The sequence below is a fragment of the Emys orbicularis genome, chromosome 1 (genome assembly GCF_028017835.1).
Source record: "Emys orbicularis isolate rEmyOrb1 chromosome 1, rEmyOrb1.hap1, whole genome shotgun sequence".
Taxonomy (NCBI): domain Eukaryota; kingdom Metazoa; phylum Chordata; order Testudines; family Emydidae; genus Emys; species Emys orbicularis.
In genome coordinates, this window is record NC_088683.1 from 152543978 (window position 1) to 152565209 (window position 21232).

Below are 21232 nucleotides of genomic sequence, written 5' to 3' on the forward strand. Positions count from 1 at the left end.
TCTTTTAAAGGTAGATAACTCCTCTTGCTTCAGGCCTAAGCCAAATCACTGCTTGGGGTTTGGAAGAAACTTCCCCTTTGGGCAGATTATTCCATAATTGTCCACTAGGTGGCTGCTTGCATCTCCCTCTGAAGCATGTGATACTCGTGGCTGTTGGATACAGGACACTAATTTAGGTGGACCATTGATCTTACGCATTGACAATTCCTGTTTCCAGGTAATATGAAGCTGTCTGGAATATGGATCACTGCCTTCTTACAGAATTTCCCAAATCTTTTAGTACAATCTAGAATTCCATACAAAATTGTTACACCCCCATGTGTGATACAGTAACTCCTCACTTAAAGTCATCCTGGTTAATGTTGTTTCATTGTTACGTTGCTGATCAATTAGGGAACATGCTCGTTTAAAGTTGTGCAATGCTCCCTTCTAACATCGTTTGGCAGCTGCCTGCTTTGTCCACTGCTTGCAGGAAGAGTAGCCCATTGCAGCTAGCTGGTGGGGGCTCGTAACCAGGGTGGACCGGCAGCCCCCCTATCAGCTCCCTGCTCCCCTAAATTCCCTGTGCTGCAGCCGCCCAGCAGGCTATCAATCGCCGGCAGTTCAGCTGTCCCTCCCCCCACTGCCATGTGCTGCTCCTGCCCTCTGCCTTGGAGCTGCTCCAGAGACTCCTGCTTGCTGTGCAGGGGGGGAAGGGGTGGGGGCTAATGTCAGGGTGTCCCCCTCCCCCCTGCTCCTGCACCCCGCTTACGCCTTTTCCATATAGAGCAGGGAGGGGACACGAACAGAGAGAGACAGAGAGCTTGGGGCAGCAGCTGCTGTCTCAATTTCCTGATCCACTTAAAAAGACAATGCACTTAAGAGTAGGTCAGCTTACTTAAAGGGGCAGTGTGCATCTCTCTCTCTCTCTCCCCCCCCCCCCCCCACACACACAAGGTGTGTGTCTGTCTCTGTCTGCTATGCTGTCTCCCCTCCCTCCTGTTCGTGCTGCCTTGTGTGAGAGGCTACATCAGCAACAATGTGTTAACCCTTGAGGGCTCAGCCAAGTGCTAGTTCATCATTTAGCAGCAAGGCATTCCCTGGGAAATATCCCTCCCTCTTCCACCCTCTAACTTCACCACCTCAGCCAAGCTTCACAATCATCATAGCTATGAACAGTATTAAATTGTTTGTTTAAAACGTATACTGTGTGTATATCTATATAATATATAGTTTTTTGTCTGGTGAAAAAAATTTCCCTGTAACCTAACCCCCCCCCCCCCCCCCCATTTACATTAATTCTTATGGGGAAATTGGATTCGCTTAACATCGTTTCACTTAGTCGCATTTTTCAGGAACATAACTACAAGGTTAAGCGAGGAGTTACTGTACTATTAGAATAGTGGGAAACGGTTGTTTACAAAAACAGCCAGGAATTATTTTAAATATAGCATGGATGAAATACTATCTTTAAATGGTTATAACTGCTAAATGCAGACAGATTTTTCACCCAAACACCAAAAGGGCATGTGACCTAAGGATAATCTCTTTCCTCAGCATCAAGTCCTCCTCCCCCCTCCCCCCTTTCTACTTAGGTGCCAGAAAGGCTTTTTAAATAAATCACATTTTTAAAAATGATTTTATTCTGAAAATATGGCAAAATCATTTTCGGTCTGACTTTAAAAAAAAAAAAAAACTCCCTTGGGCAGAGACCAACCAGGGGAATTTCTGACTTTAAGGTGACAATTTGACAGAGTTTATAAATAATGGAAAGATTAAAGGAGATCCCTTCAGCAACCTTTATTGGGGATGTTGCAACATACTCTGACTATAAGAGATATGTTGGTCCAGGACCATAACTGGAAGTTTGGCAGTTCTACTGCTGACTTGCTGTGTAATTTTGGGCAAGTCACTTCATTCAACTCTGAGTGCCTCAGTTTCTGTTTGATGAGGATGATACTGACCTTTCTGCAAAGCTTTCCTAGATTTATAGATGAAAAGCCATTATACAAGAACTAAAAGTCAACTCCTTTAAGGCCATGGGCCTTGGTGAGGAAAGCAGAGCAAACTAAATGAGTTTCTAGGCCACACTGCTCTGATGCATAATATTTGGTGCAAAAATATTTGTGAAAACTTTTCCTAAAGTGAAAAACATCCTGTTTCTCAAACTAATTAACTCTTTATAATGTCCCCACAAACTTGCCTTCTAGCCAAGGATCACGTATACAAAATTTCTAGTTGATCAGTTTCATTTTGTCTGAGTGGTAGAGACTTATAATGGAAAAATAGTTTTTCCAGTGATTGCACATGTGCATCCCATTCTTGGTGTCTGTGCACACAGCACATGGCCATCAGAAACTTTTTTTACCCGTAGGGCAGCTCGAGCACCCTCTGCTGCCACACATTGTGCAGGTATAAAGGGCAGAGCTGCCCTTATCCTCCCTCAATTCCTCCTTACTGCCCGTGACAGTTGTTGGAGCTCCTGTTCATTGCCAGAATGGTTTTCTCTGTGCCCTGGTCACTGGGCTTCAAGCGGTGTGCTTCTTGCTCAAAGCCTATGCCATTGAGCGACCCGTACAGTAGTTGTCTTAAGTGCCTGGGCGAAGCATACATGAAAGAACAGGAATTCAAACCTAGAATGAAAAAGGATAGGGAGGTGGCGTTCAGACCACCATCGGCGCTGCCCCAGTCCAGTTTGGTGCTGAGAGCTGCAGCTTCAGTGAGACGCATGCCTGCAGCATTGTCAGAGTCCTGGCACTGATCATCTTCACACGTGCCGAAGAAGAAATAAGTCTTCCAAAGAGGCTCTGACCAGGAGACGATCTCCACCCTCTAAGTCTGGTAAGAGAACGAGCTGAATGGAGTGCATTTGAAATCTAAGCACTCCCCCTCCAAGTCAGTGCCTAAATCAGCACACTTGGCTCCGGTACCTTTGAGCCCACCCACCAACTTCAGCGGCACCACAGCAAGGTACAGTCTCCGTGCTGGCTACCGTGGAGGGATTCACGGTGGCAAAGAATTTGCTCTGCCTCTTGGTGCTGATGGTGCTGGCGGTGCAGGAGTTGGATCCCCCAGCACCAACACTGCAACTTGCGGGATTACACCAGCTGCTTAATTCCCAGACAGTTAGCCCAGTAGTACTGTCTAAGGGGAAGCCAGCAATGATGGTGACACTTTGCCCATCACCAGGTTCTCGGTGCTGGTCCCCAGCACCAACTGAAGCAGCCCCTCCATGGTCAGAGGAAGGGGAAACTTTGTCATCAGACTCGGAGGTTGGAACTTACATCTCACAATCCCAGAGCAGAACCCACCAGTCCCCTCTGAGATCCTCTCTCTCTGCTTACCATTGTGACCCCATGATGGGAGCTACCATGGGAATTGTGTCAGGAGGTCACTGGGGTCCAGCCCCATATCAGTGGCCTTTTTGGAACCTCTGGGATTTCCTCCACAGCTTCTAGATCCTCCCCTCGTCATGCCTACTCCATGCCCTCATCTAGGCAGGTGGTGTCCTCACACTGAGCTGCTCCACTTTCAGTGTCCAGTACCAGGCCTGGTACTGAGCAATCAAGAAGAGGCACTGGAAGCAGAGAAACAGTCTGTGGAAGAAATTCAACCCCCTCCAGTCTTGGCTTCCTCCTCTCTGGACGAGGCGGTTTCCTCTGAGGCAATTTCACCCCTCCTGGTGACTTTCAAGTTTATCAGGAATCATTAGAGGGTGGCTTCAGACTTGGGCATTCATGTTTGAAAAGGTCAGGGAGTCCTCATGTCTGACATTTTATTAGGGATAGGTCCCTCTAGGGTAGCACTGCTAGTAAATGAGGCAATACTAGAGCCTATGAAGGCTCTGTGGCAGACTCATAGACTTTAAGGTCAGAAGGGACCATTATGATCATCTAGTCTGACCTCCCGCATGATGCAGGCCACAAAAGCTGACCCACCCACTCCTGGAATAATTCTCTCCCTTGACTCAGCTGTTGAAGTCCCCAAATCATGATTTAAAGACTTCAAGTCGCAGAGAATCCTCCAGCCAGCGACCCCTGCCCCATGCTGCGGAGGAAGGCGAAAAACCTCCAGGACCTCTGCCAATCTACCCTGGAGGAAAATTCCTTCCTGACCCCAAATATGGCGATCAGCAGAACCCCGAGCATGCGGGCAAGATTCTCCAGCCAGATCCACATTGACCATTGATACTAATTACCAGCGATGGCATGTTATTGACCTATTGACTAAAATCACGTTATCCTATCAAACCATCCCCTCCATAAACTTATCAAGCTTAATCTTAAAGCCAGAGAGGTCTTTCGCCCCCACTGTTTCCCTCGGAAGGCTGTTCCAGAACTTCACCCTTCTGACGGTTAGAAACCGTCGTCTAATTTCAAGCCTAAACTTCCCGATGGCCAGTTTATATCCATTTGTTCTCGTGTCCACATTAGTACTGAGCTGAAATAATTCCTCTCCCTCCCTGGTATTTATCCCTCTGATATATTTAAAGAGAGCAATCATATCCCCCCTCAGCCTTCTTTTGGTTAGGGTAAACAAACCGAGCTCCTCGAGTCTCCTTTCATACGACAGGTTTTCCATTCCTCGGATCATCCTAGTGGCCCTTCTCTGTACCCGTTCCAGTTTGAGTTCATCCTTTTTAAACATGGGAGACCAGAACTGCGCACACTACTCCAAATGAGGTCTCACCAGTGCCTTGTATAACGGAAGCAGCACCTCCTTATCCCTACTAGAAATACCTCGCCTAATGCATCCCAAGACCACATTAGCTTTTTTCACGGCCACGTCACATTGCCGACTCATAGTCATCCTGCAATCAACCAGGACTCCGAGGTCCTTCTCCTCCTCCGTTACTTCCAACCGATGCGTCCCCAGCTTATAACTAAAATTCTTGTTAGTCATCCCTAAATGCATCACCGTACACTTCTCACTATTAAATTTCATCCTATTACTATTACTCCAGTTTACAAGGTCATCCAAGTCTCCCTGCAGGATATCCCGATCCTTCTCCGAATTGGCAATACCTCCCAACTTTGTGTCATCCGCAAACTTTATCAGCCCACTTCTACATTCGGTTCCGAAGTCAGTAATAAACAGATTAAATAAAATCGGACCCAAAACCGAACCTTGAGGAACTCCACTGGTAACCTCCCTCCAACCTGACAGTTCACCTTTCAGTACTACCCGCTGCAGTCTCCCCTTTAACCAGTTCTTTATCCACCTCTGGATTTTCATATCGATCCCCATCTTTTCCAATTAACCAATAATTCCTCATGCGGTACCGTATCAAACGCTTTACTGAAATCGAGGTATATTAGATCCACCGCATTTCCTTTATCTAAAAAATCTGTTACTTTCTCAAAGAAGGAGATCAGGTTGGTTTGGCACGATCTGCCTTTCGTAAAACCATGTTGTAATTTGTCCCAATTGCCATTGACCTCAAGATCCTTAACTACTTTCTCCTTCAAAATTTTTTCCAAGACCTTGCATATTACAGATGTTAAACTAACAGGCCTGTAGTTACCCGGGTCACTTTTTTTCCCCTTCTTGAAAATAGGAACCACATTAGCTATTCTCCAGTCCAACGGTACCACCCCCGAGTTTACAGATTCATTAAAAATTATCGCTAACGGGCTTGCAATTTCTCGCGCCAGTTCCTTTAATATTCTCGGATGAAGATCATCCGGTCCGCCCGATTTAGTCCCGTTAAGATGTTCGAGTTTGGCTTCTACCTCGGATACGGTAATGTCAACCCCCCCCTCCTTTATTCCCCTCTGTCACGCTGCCTCTATTCCTAAACGCCTCATTAAAGACCAATGCAAAATATTCGTTTAGATATTGTGCCATGCCTAGATTATCCTTAATCTCCACTCCATCTACAGTCTTCAGCGGTCCCACTTCTTCTTTCTTTGTTTTCTTCCTATTTATATGGCTATAAAACCTCTTACTATTGGTTTTAATTCCTCTCGCAAGGTCCAACTCTACACGGCTTTTGGCCTTTCTCACTCCATCTCTACATGCTCTGACCTCAATAAGGTAGGTTTCTTTGCTGATCCCTCCCCTCTTCCACTGTTCGTACGCTTTCTATTTTTTCTTAATCACCCCTCTGAGACGCTCGCTCATCCAGCTCGGTCTAAATCTCCTGCCTACGAACCGTTTTCCCTTTCTCGGGATACAGGCCTCCGACAGCTCCTGCAACTTCAACTTGAAATAATCCCAGGCGCCTTCCGCCTTTAGATCCATAAACATGTTAGTCCAATCCACTTCCCTAATTAGTCGCCTTAATTTATTAAAGTTAGCCCTTTTGAAATCGTAAACCCTAGTCTCCGATTTAATTCTGTTAATCCTTCCATTTAGTTTAAACCGAATTAGCTCATGATCACTCGAGCCAAGGTTGTCCCCTACAACCATTTCCTCAACGAGGTCCTCACTACTCACCAAAACCAAATCTAAAATGGCATCCCCCCTCGTCGGTTCAGCAACTACTTGATGAAGGAATTCATCAGCTAGCACGTCTAGGAACATCTGAGCCCTATTATTGTTACTAGCATTTGTTCCCCAATCTATATCCGGGAAGTTAAAGTCTCCCATGATTACACAGTTCCTATTAGTGTTTACTTCCCTAAAAACATTAAAGAGTTCTCTGTCCATATCCAGGGTAGATCCTGGCGGTCTATAACACACCCCAAGCACTATCCCAGGGGAGGCTCTAGTAGTTTTTTTTTACCCAATGTGAGTATTGCCCAGACAGACTCCGTCTTATCCATTCCATCACTTATTATTTCTTTACAGTTTACCTCATTATTGACATACAATGCTACTCCCCCACCTTTACCTTTGTTCCGGTTGTTCTTAAACAGCACATACCCTTCCATACGTGTACTCCAGTCATGACTACCGTTCCACCACGTTTCGGTTATTCCTACGATATCTGGTTTCATTTCTTGGACCAGGAGCTCCAATTCCTCCATTTTGTTACCTAGGCTTCTCGCATTGGTGTATAAACATCTTAATTTATGCCGTTTAGCCTCTCTCACATTAGTTATCCAATTTGGTACGGACACCGTACCGCCAGTATGACCTATTAGTCTAGTATCCATCCCCCCTGTCTTCCTTATGTCCAATCTCTTCCCCCTGGCTATATCCGTTCTTATCTCGTCACCCTCCTTCTCAATGTTGTAATCTGGTGTGGAGATTAACTGGACATCTCCCAACCGTCTCCCCCAAATTCCTAGTTTAAAGCTCTTTTGATGAGATGAGCCAGCCTCCCTCCCAGAAGTCTATTTCCTTCCCTACTTAGGTGAAGTCCATCCCGTGAGAACAGTTGTCTGTCCCCGAAAGCCTCCCAGTGGCCATACATCCCAAAGCCCTCCTTATAGCACCACTCCCTTAGCCAACTACTTATCATCACAATCCTGTCAGCCCTTTGCTGCCCTTCTCTAGGAACAGGCAGAATCCCACTGAAGATGATCTGAGCCTCGATTTCCTTAAGCGTCTTCCCCAGCCTGGCATAATCTCCCTTGATTCTCTCTAGCGAGAACCTAGCAGTGTCGTTCGTTCCTACGTGAAGGATGATCAAGGGGTTCTTACCTGCTCCTTTTAGGATCCTTTTCAACCGCAGGTCCACATCCCGTATCTTAGCGCCCGGTAGACAGCACAGCTCTCAGACCCTTCATTGCCTCCCACCTCAAAGCAGGCAGAGTGAAAGTCCTATGTGCCGTTCCAAGGCTTTGAATATCTTTACTCCCACCCGCCTTCAGGGTCATTCGTCGTTACAGCAGCTAATGAGTGTGTGTAACAGGGCATCTGGCTGTGTCCCGTCGTTCCCTTCCCCCCACTCCCAAAATCAAAGGACACAAAGAGATTGGACTTTTTTGGAGGAAGATTTATTCAACTGGGGCATTGCAGATTTGAATTGCCAACCAACAGGCTCTACTGGGGTGGTATGATTTTAATTTCTGGGGCTTCATGGAGAGGTTCAAAAAACTGTTTCCTAACGCTAGGCAGGAATTCTCTTCCTTGGTGAATGAGGGCAGGCTTTTAGTGAGAACATTGCTGCACACTGGACTGGACGCAGCATTCTCAGCATCTAGAACCATGGCTTCTGCGGTTGCTATGTGGGAGATCCCTTTTGGTTACAGTCTTCTGGTTTTCCCTGCAAAGTCCAGAATACTATTCAAGACTTGTCTTTTGAGAATCCTTCTCTGTTCGTAGACCAGGTAGACAGCAAGCTCCATAGGCTGAAGGACCACCTTAAAATCCCTGTACGCTCCTGCTCCAGTCAAAAAGCACTGTCGACCTTAGCAGACGCACCTTTAGCAGGACCTATCAAAAAAAGAAGTCCAGGGGTCATAGGTGCAGGCCGCCCCTTCCTGTTGCTTTGGCTCCAGCTCCAGGCCCTTCAAGACATCCAGAAAGTGCCAAACAGTCATTTTGGTGGACCTGTCAAGGTCACCATATCAGTCTCCATCTCTCCAGACCCAAATTTCCCCACTTTTGCAAACACTCTGTCCCACTTCCTTGGTGCTTGGTCCCAAATTACTTCGGACCAGTGTGTCTTGAGCGCTGTGGAGGTGGTCTGTACCTTCCAGTTTGTTTCAATCCCTCCGTCCCCGTCCCTCTTAGGGACCACTCTCGCAAGGAACTCTTCCAGGACGTACAATCTCTCCTTCCGTGGGGGCCTTAGAGGAGTTCCACGGTGTCTCAGGGGGTGGGGTTTTATTCCCTCTATTTTTCTAATAGCAAAGGGATGGGGAGCAGGTTCTCAGACCAATTTTAGTTCTGCGTCAACTTAACAATTTCTTTAAAATGATGGTGTTGCATGGTTACCTTAGCTTCTATTGTCCCCACAATTCAGGGAGGAGATTGGTATGCTGCCCTCAGCTTTAAAGATGTCTGCTTTCATGTGGCAGTCAACCAAGCTCACAGGAAGTACCTCAGATTTCTGGTAAATCAAAATCATTACCAGTTCACCATACTACCATGTGGCCTGTCACCAGCTCCCTGAGTCTTTACAAAAGTTATGGCAGTAGTAGCTGCATTTCTCAAAAAATTGGGAGTTCAAGTTTACCCCTACCTGTACAACTGGCTTGTCAAGGGCTGATCTAGACTTCAGGTACAGTGTAGTGTATAGCTCATCCAGTCAATATTCAGTGTTCTGGGACTGCTAGTCAATGCCGACAAGTCTCTCCTCTCCCTGGTCCAGAGGATACAGTTTTATAGGGGCTGTACTGGACTCTACTCAAGACAGAGCTTTTCTTCCAGACTAAAGGTTTCAGGCAATTTGATCAGTTTTTATAGATATGGAAGCTCACCTGGTCACAACAGCATGAAATCATTTGAGGCTCCTGAGGCATATGGCCTCCTGCATTTCCTTGGTTCAATACGCCATACTGCACCCTAGAATTCTACAGGGTGGGCTGAAGTGAGTCTCTTTGCTGAGCTGTCCTCTAGACTCAGTGGTGAGGGTGCCTTCCTATGTCCTCACCTCTCTAAATTGGTGGATAAGTTCCCTTTGCTGGCCCACAACAGACACTCATGTTAGTGATGGACACATATGCCCTTGGCTGGGGAGGCCCATCAGGGTTCTCTGCAGACTCGGGGTTTATGGTCCCCAGAGGACTTACCTGTACACATCAGCATCAGAGACCTGAAAGCTCTCTGACTGGCATACCAAGTGTTTCTGCCACCTATCAGGGGAAAGAGACTGTTAGTCCACACAGACAACACAGCAGCAATGTTCTACCTCAACATGCAGGGAGGAGCCTGCTGTTCTCTACTCTGTCAAGAGGCAGCTCTGCTTTGGGAGCTCTGCATTGCCAACTTGCTAGATATAGAAGCTTCTTGCCTCTTGGGGATCCAAAATAATTTAGCAGACTGCCTGAGTTAAACATTTGCAAGTTATCACAAGTGATCTCTTCATGCAGATATGGCCAGATAAATCTTCCATCATGGTGGGTTTCTCTAGCTAGACTTATTTGCATCAAGAACCAGCAGAAAAAAGTCAGCAGTTCTGTTCCCTACAGGATCGCAGTTCTGTTCCCTGACAGACATGTTTTTGCTGCCGTGGTCAGGCAGGCTTCTCTGTGCCTTTCCCCCAATCCTGCGTATTCACGTGGTATTACTAAAGATAAGATAAGACAAGACCAGGCCGGAGTCTAACTTATATCCCCAGTGTGAGACTCCCAACACTGGTTCTCCACTCTCCTGGCATTGTCAGTGAATCCTCCAATCTCGCTTCCACTAGACTTGGACTCAATCTCCCAAAATCACGGTTACCTATTCCAGCTGAGCCTACAATCCATTCATTTAACTATATGGATGCTCCTGGCTAGATATTAGAGAGTGGTCTTGCTTGAAAGAGATTTAAGAGATCCTGCTAAATAGTAGGTGGTGTTTTACAAGAGCTACTTACCTCTCTAAGGGCTGGTCCACACTAACCCCCCAGTTCGAACTAAGATACGCAACTTCAGCTACGTTATTCACGTAGCTGAAGTCGAAGTATCTTAGTTCGAACTACAAGGTACTTACCGCGGGTCCACACGCGGCAGGCAGGCTCCCCCGTCAACTCCGCGTACTCCTCTCGCGGAGCAGGAGTACCGGTGTCGACGGCGAGCACTTCCGGGATCGATTTATAAATCGGTCCCAGAAGATCGATTGCTTACCGCCGAACCCGGAGGTAAGTATAGACGTACCCTAAGTGGAGACTTTTTTGCATCTTGTCTCACCAGTATGTGATACTACTGTCCCGTTCTTTGGTTCAACATATTCTGGACTACTCATTGTACCTGAAACACCAGCTGTTGGCTGTTAGTTTGATCAAAGTACACGTGGCAGCTGTTTCAGCCTTCAACCCAAAGGTGGATAATTGCTGTATTTTCTTTAATGACATATCCATAAGGTTTTTGAAAGGCCTAATCAAATTAGATCCTCAGGTGCAAGACCCTGTTCCTCTGTGAGATCTAAACTTAGTGTTATCAAGCCTTATTGGTCCCTTGTTTGAGCGTTTGGCTACTTGCTCTCTGCTGCATCTATCAACAAAGGTGGCATTTTTGGTTGCCATCATCTTGGCCAAAAGAGTAGGAGAGCTGTGTTGCCTTAATGTCTGGGTGTCTCTATACTATATCCTTTAAGGACAAGGTTTACCTGTGTCCTCATTCGAGGTTCATCCCAAAGGTAGTGTCATCCTTCCATATCAGCTAGCCAATTTATTTGCCTGTGTTTTACCTGAAGCCACATTGGAGCAGGGAAAAGGAGTGTTTATATACCCTGTATGTCAGGAGAACCCTGGCAGGCAAACTTGATGGCTTTTTTTATTGCATTACAAAATTAGTTGCTAAAGGGAATGCAGTGAATGATGTTATTTAGATTTGATACTGTGACAATATTCATTGTTGTTGTTTTTTTAAAAGGCCTAAAGGGACTGTTGTGATCGTAGAGTCAGACCTCCTGCATCAAATCCAATAACTTGCATTTAAACTGGAACAGATATGTTAGAAAGATATCTAGGGCCAGATTTTCAAAACGGCACTAAGCACATCTAAAAATCTGTCCTCCAGTCGTGACTTAGACTCCAGGTGACGGAGTATCTACCACATGCTTTAGTAAATTGTTTCAATGGTAAAATACCCTCACTGCTGAAAATTTGTCTTATTTCCAGTTTGAATTTTTCTGACTTCTGCTTCCAGTCCTGGGATCTCATTATGCACTTATTTGCTACATTAAAGGGTCCTCTACTATTGGATATTTTCTCCCCCATATAGTTACTTGGAGACAGTGATCAAATCATCTCTTTGTCTAAGCTTTGAAACAAGCTAATACATTGGACTCCTTCAGTCTCTCAGGCAAACAGGTTTTCCAAACCGTGAATCATTCTTATAGAATCATAGAATATCAGGGTTGGAAGGGACCTCGGGAGGTCATCTAGTCCAACCCCCTGCTCAAAGCAGGACCAATTCCCAACTAAATCATCCCAGCCAGGGCATTGTCAAGCCTGACCTTAAAAACCTCCAAGGAAGGAGATTCCACCACCTCCCTAGGTAACCCATTCCAGTGCTTCACCACCCTCCTAGTGAAAAAGTTTTTCCTAATATCCAACCTAAACCTCCCCCACTGCAACTTGAGACCATGACTCCTTGTTCTGTCATCTGGTACCACTGAGAACAGTCTAGAACCATCCTCTTTGGAACCCCCTTTCAGGTAGTTGAAATCCCCCCCTCATTCTTCTCTTCTGCAGACTAAACTATCCCAGTTCCCTCAGCCTCTCCTCATAAGTCATGTGCTCCAGCCCCTTAATCATTTTTGTTGCCCTCCGCTGGACTCTTTCCAATTTTTCCACATCCTTCTTGTAGTTTGGGGCTGGACAGAGTACTCCAGATGAGACCTCACCAATATTGAATAGAGGGGAATGATCACGTCCCTCGATCTGCTGGCAATGCCCCTACTTATACAGCCCAAAATGCCGTTAGCCTTCTTGGCAACAAGGGTACACTGTCGACCCATATCCAGCTTCTCGTCCACTGTAACCCCTAGGTCCTTTTCTGCAGAACAGCTGCCTAGCCATTCGGTCCCTAGTCTGTAGCAATGCAGGACTCTGCACTTGTCCTTGTAGACCCTTGTAGATCAGGTTTCTTTTGGCCCAATCCTCTAATTTGTCTAGGTCCCTCTGTATTCTATCCCTACCCTCCAGCGTATCTACCACTCCTCCTAGTTTAGTGTCATCTGCAAACTTGCTGAGAGTACAGTCCACGCCATCCTCCAGATCATTAATGAAGATATTGAACAAAACCAGCCTTCTCTGAGCCCTGTCCAGTTTTTTCAACATAATTTTTGAAGTGTGGATACCATGATATGACATGATATTCCAGTAACAGTCTCACCAACGCTGTATGGAGGTAATATTACTCCTACCCAGTATTCAGCACATCTGCCTGATAACTTGTACAGCTTCTAGTCACATTAGCCCTCCTAGCCACAGCATTGCATTGGGAGCTTGTGTTCAACTGGATGTTCTTTTCAGCATCTGCGTTCAAGGATGTGGTCAGCCATCCTGTAAGTATGAGGTAAAAATTCACCCAAAATTTCACATGCTGTATCTAAGTCCAGGGTTGAAAGTCTTTGGAAAGTTTGGGGCAAATTGGATAAAACATTTGGGTTAATAAATGAGCTTTTGGTTCTTGGAAATCATTCTAATGCTTCTTTTGGATCTTCACATCTTCAAAACAGTTTAATGTTAACATTCAAAACATCTTCCACTCTGTTGGTCCTGGAGAACACTGATGCCTATGATTGTCTGAGGAGATATTTAACTTTACTTGAAAAAATAATGGCGCACTCAGGTAGCGTGTGAGTTAGATAGCCGAGTGCGGTGTCAGTGCATTATTTGGATGCATACCTTATACTAGGGTCCGGAAAAAAGGTTGAATGAGAAGCAGGGGAAGATGAATGTGGGAATGACTGAAAAAAGGAGTTAATGAATGGTGCGGGAGGAAGGAGCTCTGAGCAGTGGTAAGTATCTGCACCAGGGAGGTGGGACTTCAGCAACTGGACTTGGAACAAGGGCATGGCTGGATAGGGTCTGTGAAAGTGTCAGGTAAGTGTTGGATAAATGCATTTCTGCATTGCATATACTAATCAAACTGATGCATATTTCATAACTGTCACATGGCCCCAATGTGAATAGCCATGTGTGTGTGTGTGTGAGAGAGAGAGATGGGGTAGACACAAACACATGGAGGGGAAGGGATCTCCTGGGGAAGAGGGAAAAGCCACATCTGAATTTGAGGGGATGTCTAAGAACAATGGGTTCTAATTCCTGCTGACTTACAGTATCTACTGGGACTTCTGTCACCAAGCAATTCTTAAACATTTTTTAATACTTAAGGAAATTCCCAGACAAAAAAGTCATCAATCTGGAGTGAAAGTTGGAATGATCTTTGTATTAGTCAAAAATCCTTTAGGTGGCCTTTTAATTTTCTCAAACATTAACCTGGAAGTTCCAAGTGCACGTTCCATGGGCATGTTTCATTTTGCTAAAAACCCCACAAAATATTGAAAAGTCTGCAAATGAATAGTTAAGGCCACAACATACGTTACTCTGCCCCTGTAGTGGCACCATGAAAAGTAGCCAGAGACTTAGACAGCCTTACCTTCCCATTGCAGCAGCAATCATTAAAACTTTTAGACACTATTAGACAAATGGTGTCTTGGAGCCATGTGCAGTCCTTGGAAAAAAACTTTTTCTCAATTACTGATAAATAGCAGACAGGTCAATCATTTCCCCCTGTTTAAAGAGCCTATGTGCCACCAGAGATACATATGACCATAGCGCTAATGTGTCCAAACTCCTAGAGCAATGTAATGAAATATGGCAAGGTTATGGAAACAATAAAAGTGTTGAGGTGATGAAGCATCATGTTTGGTATTCAAGGCACATGTGAAACCAGTTATAAAAGCATTCTCTGTACTTCTCATTTTCAACATTCTACTCAAACTGTACAAGTACAATACCGTCTCCAAAGAGGGGGCAGAGTTAAGGTGCTGGTGATCTTAACTGCTTTTGCAGACATTCCAGCACTTCCTGGTCAGCTTTTATTGTGAAGTGGAACCTTAACCTGGAAATCCCAGGTTTTCTGTCCTTTTTTCACCCCCCAACAAATAAATAATAGATGAACAAAGTTTTTTGTCTGGGAATTTTTATTTCTATTCCCATCATACCTATCTGCTTATGCACTTTCTAGGGTCCTGTCTTGTCTCCCATTTCTCATCTCTTCACCAAGCTAAGTGGATTTAGCTCTGACTCTCCCAAGAACTTGACCAGCCTGGTCCCTGGAGTGTGTCTGTGGCTCTTCTCTGATCTCCTCCAATCTGTCGCTCTTTTTCTGAGATGGAGGAGCCCACAGCTGAGCACAGAATCCCAGGTGGGGTCTCCCCAGAGACACAGAGGGACTATCCCCTCCCTGCTCTGGGACATTAAGCCTCTGGCAGTGAGGACCCCACCCTGTTAATTTTGGTACATGTTGGGGCCTGCCCCATATGACACTCTCTCTTCCCCTCATCCCGGTCCCAGGTGCCGGATGTGTTCGCTGACGTTCTATTCCAAGTCGGAGATGCAGATCCACTCCAAGTCTCATACGGAGACAAAGCCACACAAGTGTCCTCACTGCTCCAAGAGCTTTGCCAACAGCTCCTACCTGGCCCAGCACATTCGCATCCACTCAGGGGCCAAGCCCTACACGTGCAGCTACTGCCAGAAGGCCTTCCGCCAGCTCTCCCACCTGCAGCAGCACACACGGTAAGGGTGGAGAAGGCTGGGGCCTTGCTCACTGCATGCTGCCGTCATCCCAGCATGCTGCAAACACACTAGGCTGGGGTAGGTTTCAGAAAAAGAGTCCTTGTGGCACCTTAGAGACTAACAAATTTATTTGGGCATAAGCTTTCGTGGGCTAGAACCCACTTCATCGGATGCATGAAGTGAAAAATACAGGAGCAGGTGACTGGGGCAGTCACTGTTTCCCACAGGCTGGGTATCTCCTCCACACACCAGTTCTGTAGTGGTGCTCCCAAACACGTGGGAACTGTTGCCACAGTGAAGGTCAGGACAGCCTCTTCTTAGGGGCATCTGAAGAGAGGTGATACTTCCTGTGAATCCTAGCCTGACGTTACCAGTGGGAGTCTTGAGTAGGTATAGGGCAGTCCACTTCCCCCTCACCCCCAAAACAGCTCTGCCTGTACCACCACCTGTCTTGCCACCCCTCTGCTATTCCAGTCCTGGGCTTCCCACACACAGCTCTGCCAATGCCCCTCAGTCTAGACTGTTCAGCTCCTCTCTCTGGCCCCCTGGTGCAGACAGGCCTTGGTGTCATACACCCTGGGGGCGTGTGGGTTCAGTCCACGTCTGGAGTTCCTATATGTAGCCAGGTAGCGTGGTGCTGTCCCACCCCCTTCGTGCCCTCATTCCATCCACACTAGCCAGATGGTGGTCGTGTCCAACTGCTGCTGCTCCTCCTCCTCTTCGGCAGGATCCACTCCAAGCTTCACACAGCGATTGTCAAGCCGCACAAGTGTCCTCACTGCTCCAAGAGCTTCGCCAACACGTCCTACCTGGCCCAGCACCTCCGCATCCACTCGGGGGCCAAGCCCTACAGCTGCCGTTACTGCCAGAAGGCCTTCCGTCAGCTCTCCCACCTGCAGCAGCACACACGGTAAGGGCCACAAGAGGCTGGGGCCTGGCCCTGGCCCCGCCCCCCACCGCCGGCATGCACCTGTGGAGTACGCGCGCCGAGCATGCGGGGGGCGGGCAGGGGATGCGGCAAGCTGCACCCCCAGGAGGACGCGGCCCACCAGAGAGAGGATGGAGTGGAGGCTGCGCAGGAGACACTGACCACGTCAGGGCAGAGGTTGGCACATTCTGGCCTTGGGGGATCCTTGGTCTTGCACCGTGGGGGGCACAGAGAGAGAGACATTGGTCATGAGGGATCCCAGCCTGGCACTATGGGGGTTGGGCACTGAGACTGAGTGTGTGGAAGCTTTCCCTGGCATTGCAGGGGGCGCAGAGACACAGATATCACCCTGAGAGGCAGAGATTTTGTGTGTGTCCTGAGCAGGAGCGTGTCTCCTGGCACTGTATGGGCAGAGATGCACCTTAGACATGTGGACGCCTATGCTGGGGACAGAGAACCTAGACATACAGCCACTTCTCCTGGCACTGCTACAGATACCAAGCTGGCCTATCACTCCTGTCCTTGTCATCCTCTGTACCCAGCCTGATCCTATATAATCTCTCCAGTTTCTCTTCTAGCTGGGCATAGGAACAGAGCAGGGCCCCCTTGTCTCAGTAAAGTTATAGAATAGTGTCTGCGGGTAGCATCGCACTCATTCCTGCTTGAGTGGCTATGGGATCTTGTCAGGGCATCAGGCCATGGGGATCCATTTTGGCTTCTTGTTCACTGCTTCCTATTTGTGCTCTTCCTCCCTGACAGCATCCACACTGGTGACCGACCCTACAAATGTGCCCACCCAGGCTGTGAAAAGGCTTTCACCCAGCTCTCCAACCTGCAGGTAAGGGTGTGAGCTCACCCCAAGCCCCCGTGGAGGGAGCACACAAGGCTGCAGGGGAGGAAAGCAGAGAAATCCAGGGAGGCTGCTCCAGGTGTGGTGGAGTTGTAGCAGAGGAGGAGACTTGCAACATTGCCCCCCCCCCCCCCAAATAAAGCCCTATAATATCATGAGATTTTGAAAAATGTTGGGTTCTTTTCATTTGCTGTCTGGCTTTTGAGGTCACATGTTCAACCTTTTCTTCCCTATGATACTCTGGAGCTGGGGCTCTCAGGAAAACATCAGATATCATGAAACTTGTGGTAAAGTCACAAGAGCTGGTAGCACTGCCCTTGCCCCCATGGTGTGGAGGGAAAAGAGAAGAGCTGGGTGATCAGAGATGTCATGGGCTGGGCTGTTGGCTTCTTTAGTGCCCTGGAAGAGGGGGTGAGCAACATGTTAAGGGAGGTCATAGGTGACAGTAAATGGGGAGGAGCTATAAATAACAAGGAGGGCAAGGAATAAAGGGGCTGTGGAGGAGGAGTTCGGTATATAGGGTTAAAGTGAATCAGGCAGTGGTGAGAGCCTAGGAGAGCAATGTGGGATGTAAGAAAGGAGTTGAGAGGAAGGGAAGGACAGAGGAGAGGGGTAGGAGTGGAGCCTGCTGAGGGTTGGGAGATTCCCCTCTTCAAATACAGCCAATGAACCAGCAGGAGGGAGACTGGGATGGTGGGGGACAAGAACTGAGAGCTCTTCCCCAAGGAACGAGCCCAGAGCCCAATCACTTGGGATACTGGGAATAAGGAGGCCTGTGGCCTGAGAAGGAGTAGGTCATGAGGGGGCATCTTCAGCTCTAACATCCAATTCCCCTCCCCTCCACTCTCTCTCCCTCCTTCCTCCACCCCTTTGCAGTCCCACAGGCGGCAGCACAACAAAGACAAACCTTTCAAGTGCCACAATTGCCACCGCGCATACACAGATGCTGCCTCGCTGGAAGTTCACCTGGCTACGCACACAGTGAAGCACGCCAAGGTCTATACCTGCTCCATCTGCAGCCGGGCCTACACCTCAGTGAGTATCACTGAAGGCAGAGCAGGCATGGAAGTACTCCCCCGGTGGGCAGAGATTTAGTCCTCATCCCTGAAGAGGTGCTGGGTGGGAGAGGTCTTGAGATCTGTCCCCAGTGGATCATTGATACCTGCTTTTCCAGGAGCTCGCTCTCACCCTGATTCCTTCCTTCCTTCCTTCCCCCTCACAGGAGACATACCTGATGAAGCACATGCGGAAACACAACATCCCTGACCCACAGCAGCAAGTGGCACAGGCCCAAGTTCAGGCCTCCCAACAGCAGCACTTCCAGCCGCAGGGTGGTGGGGCAGCGGGGGGCCCTTCTGGAGACACTAACCCCCCCAACCCTCCATCCCATTGCTCCTTTGACCTGACCCCTTACAAGACTTCAGAGCACCACAAGAACATCTGCCTCACTGTCAGCACCAGCACCATCCAGGTGGAACATCTCTCCAGCTCCTAAGAGAGACTTTGACCCAGGGAGCAGAAAACCTCTCGTGCATAGCCTATACCCAGGGGCAATGCTTGTGCAATGGCCCCTCCTTGTGCAACAGCCTCTGGCCTCTCCTTGTGCAACAGCCTCTCCTGGCAGTGTACCCTGTTAATGGCAGCCCCTGGAGTGATAGCTTGTCTTCACAGGCATCTTATGCAACAGCCTGCTCCAAAGAGGGGATACTCTCACCTGCAAGAGCCCCCTTTCTGTGCTGGGAGCCAGCTCCTCACACACGAGCCTTTGAGTTCACACACTCAAGAAAGGCCTAATTTTTGCCTCCTGTATAATTTTAAAATGTGTCTTGAAGGCTGGTGGAGGGGGCACCCTCTGGGCCACACGTGGCGGGATGGGATGGAAAGAGGCTGTTTTTGTGCAGAGGGACTTGGATGCATGCTGGAAGCAGGGCATTGAAGGTTCTGACAGGGTTCACTGTGTGGGGTTTTTTTAGGATTTTCTAATGTGGCTAAAGGAAAACATTCATTCCCCTCTCCTACTTGTGAAAGTGAGGAGGGGTCAGTTCTCCCGCCCCAGGCTTGGATAATTTCCCTGCTCCCTGGGTGAAAGGGAGAACTCTTGGGGACGGGAGGTGATGCGTATTCCCTGGGTTTGACATTGCCTAAGCTGTTGGAGGATGTGGGAGGGCTGCAATTTCTCTTCTCCCCCACTGGAGAACACGGGCAGGGTCTGTGTCTGGTCCAGCTGCCCTGTCTGCCACCCAACTGTAGGAGAGAGACCACCCCACAGAGATCCAGGGGAGTGGGTTCCAGGTCACTGCTGGGCCTTCCCTTTGTGAATAATGCAATAGTAGCTCAGAGTCTGCGGGCAGCATCAGGAAACCAAAAAAGCAGTGGGAGGATAAGAGACTGCCACAATGCTCATTGCCCACCCCTCCCATGTCCCCTTCCCAGGAACGAGGGGCAGGGTTCTGACCCTCACCCTTCCTCCACTCAATTCAGCAGTCTGGCTTCTGCTTCCCAAAGCAGGAGGCGGAACAGACCAGCCTCTTCAAGGAGGCAGGAAAAGGCTAATTCCTCCTGCTCGCGTCTCACCATGGGCATTCTTCCAGGCTCCCTCTTGCCAAGACGGGCTGGACTCACATGGTAATGGTGGCCTCTTTTAGAAACAGGACCAGATGGATTCCCCAGAAGGTGGACAATTGAGGGAAGGGAACAGATACCCCCACAAGGAGAGACCAAACCAATGAGAAGGGGGAGCCGCCAAGAATAAACTGAAAGCCCCTTGAATTTATTAAAAAAAAAATCTATTTCCTACCCCTGGCCCGCTCTGTTATTGCTGTAACTGTTTCTATCTCTGTGTTTATAAAATGCATTATCCAGGCAAATTTTTATTTTCAATCTTTGTGTCCCCCCCTCCCCCCTTTCCTCTTTTTGTCTTTGAGTTTTTTTCAACACCCCCTTTTTTGGTCCATATGGTTTCTGGATTATCATGTAATTATCTGTCTGGCTTTTAATTGGATCATGAAGGCTGGCTCAGAAGAAAGAGAACAAGGAAGTAGGAGAAAAAATATTTATTGAGATTAAACCCAAAAACCCCAAGATCGCAAGTTTCTGTATAAACTACTGCGGGAGGGTGGGTGTTTTACAACATTGTATAGAAAGAAATTGGTGTAAAAGGCTTACTGGGGCATGGAGGTGCTGGTGTGAGCATGAACATCTTTCTGCCCCATGCACAAGGTAAGCGGGCGAGAATTGTGTGTTCCTTCCTGTGTCCACCAGCGTATCTATGTGAGCAGCTGTATAAATGTGCGTCTCTGCCTTTGAGTGTGAACAATTCTGACAGAGAGGAACATACTCCTCCCTCTGTGTGCTGGGCATGAGTGGGCTGGAGTTGTGAGCGTTATGTCCTTATGCTCCTATGCATGCATTGTATCATCAAAATTTAGTCTGGAAGGGACCATTAGATCATCTAGTCAGATCTGTATATTGCAGACCATTACATTTAACCAGTTACCCCTTTGTGGCGCTCAATCACTTTTGTGTTTGGTTAAAGCCTATCTTCCGGAGAGGCATCCATGCTTGATTTGAAGAGGTAGAGAATCCACCACTTCCCTTGGTAGTTTGGTCCACTAGTTACCCTTAGTGTTAAAAATTGTGCCTAATTTCTAACTTAAATTAATCTAGCTTCAGGCTCTAGCCAGCAGTTCTTGTTATGCCTTTCTCTGCTAGATTAAAGACCCCTTTAGTACCCAATATTTTCTCCCCATGAAGATACTTTGATACTGAAATCAAGTCACTTCAGTCTGAGAAGATAAACAGATGAAGCTCTTTAGGTCTGTTACTGTAAAGCATTCTCCACAGCTCAGAAATCATTTTTGTGGCTCTTCTCTATGCTCTGTCCAGTTTCTCCACATCCTTAAAATATAGACTCCAAAACTGGATGCAGTATTCTGGTATCAGTCTGACTAATACCATGTACAGGGGTAAAATCACCCCCTTCTGCTCAGTACTCCCCTGTTTATATATCTAAGGATCTTATTGGTCCTTTTTGCAGCACTGGGAGTTGCTTGTCTATTATGACACCTAAATCCCTTTCAGTGCCCCTGCTTTCCAGAATACAGTCTGTAGGTGTGAGCAATCATTCCTTGTTCCTAGGTGTATAACTTTGCATTTGGGTGTATTAAAACACATTTTGTTTGAA

At 47.5% G+C, this 21232-nt stretch overlaps 1 protein-coding gene across 2 annotated transcripts in view; it reads left to right on the forward strand.

The window, feature by feature from the left end:
* Positions 1-19916, forward strand: part of ZNF384 (zinc finger protein 384) — a 36969-nt gene extending 17053 nt beyond the window's left edge. For both annotated transcript variants that reach the window (XM_065403061.1, XM_065403069.1), the window contains exons 6-10: positions 15047-15271; positions 15999-16181; positions 16959-17037; positions 17926-18084; positions 18272-19916. In XM_065403061.1, coding sequence (XP_065259133.1) covers positions 15047-15271; positions 15999-16181; positions 16959-17037; positions 17926-18084; positions 18272-18544 — 919 coding nt within the window. In that variant the 3' untranslated portion in view covers positions 18545-19916. The remainder of the gene's footprint in view (positions 1-15046; positions 15272-15998; positions 16182-16958; positions 17038-17925; positions 18085-18271) is intronic.
* The last annotated feature ends 1316 nt before the right edge of the window (positions 19917-21232 follow it).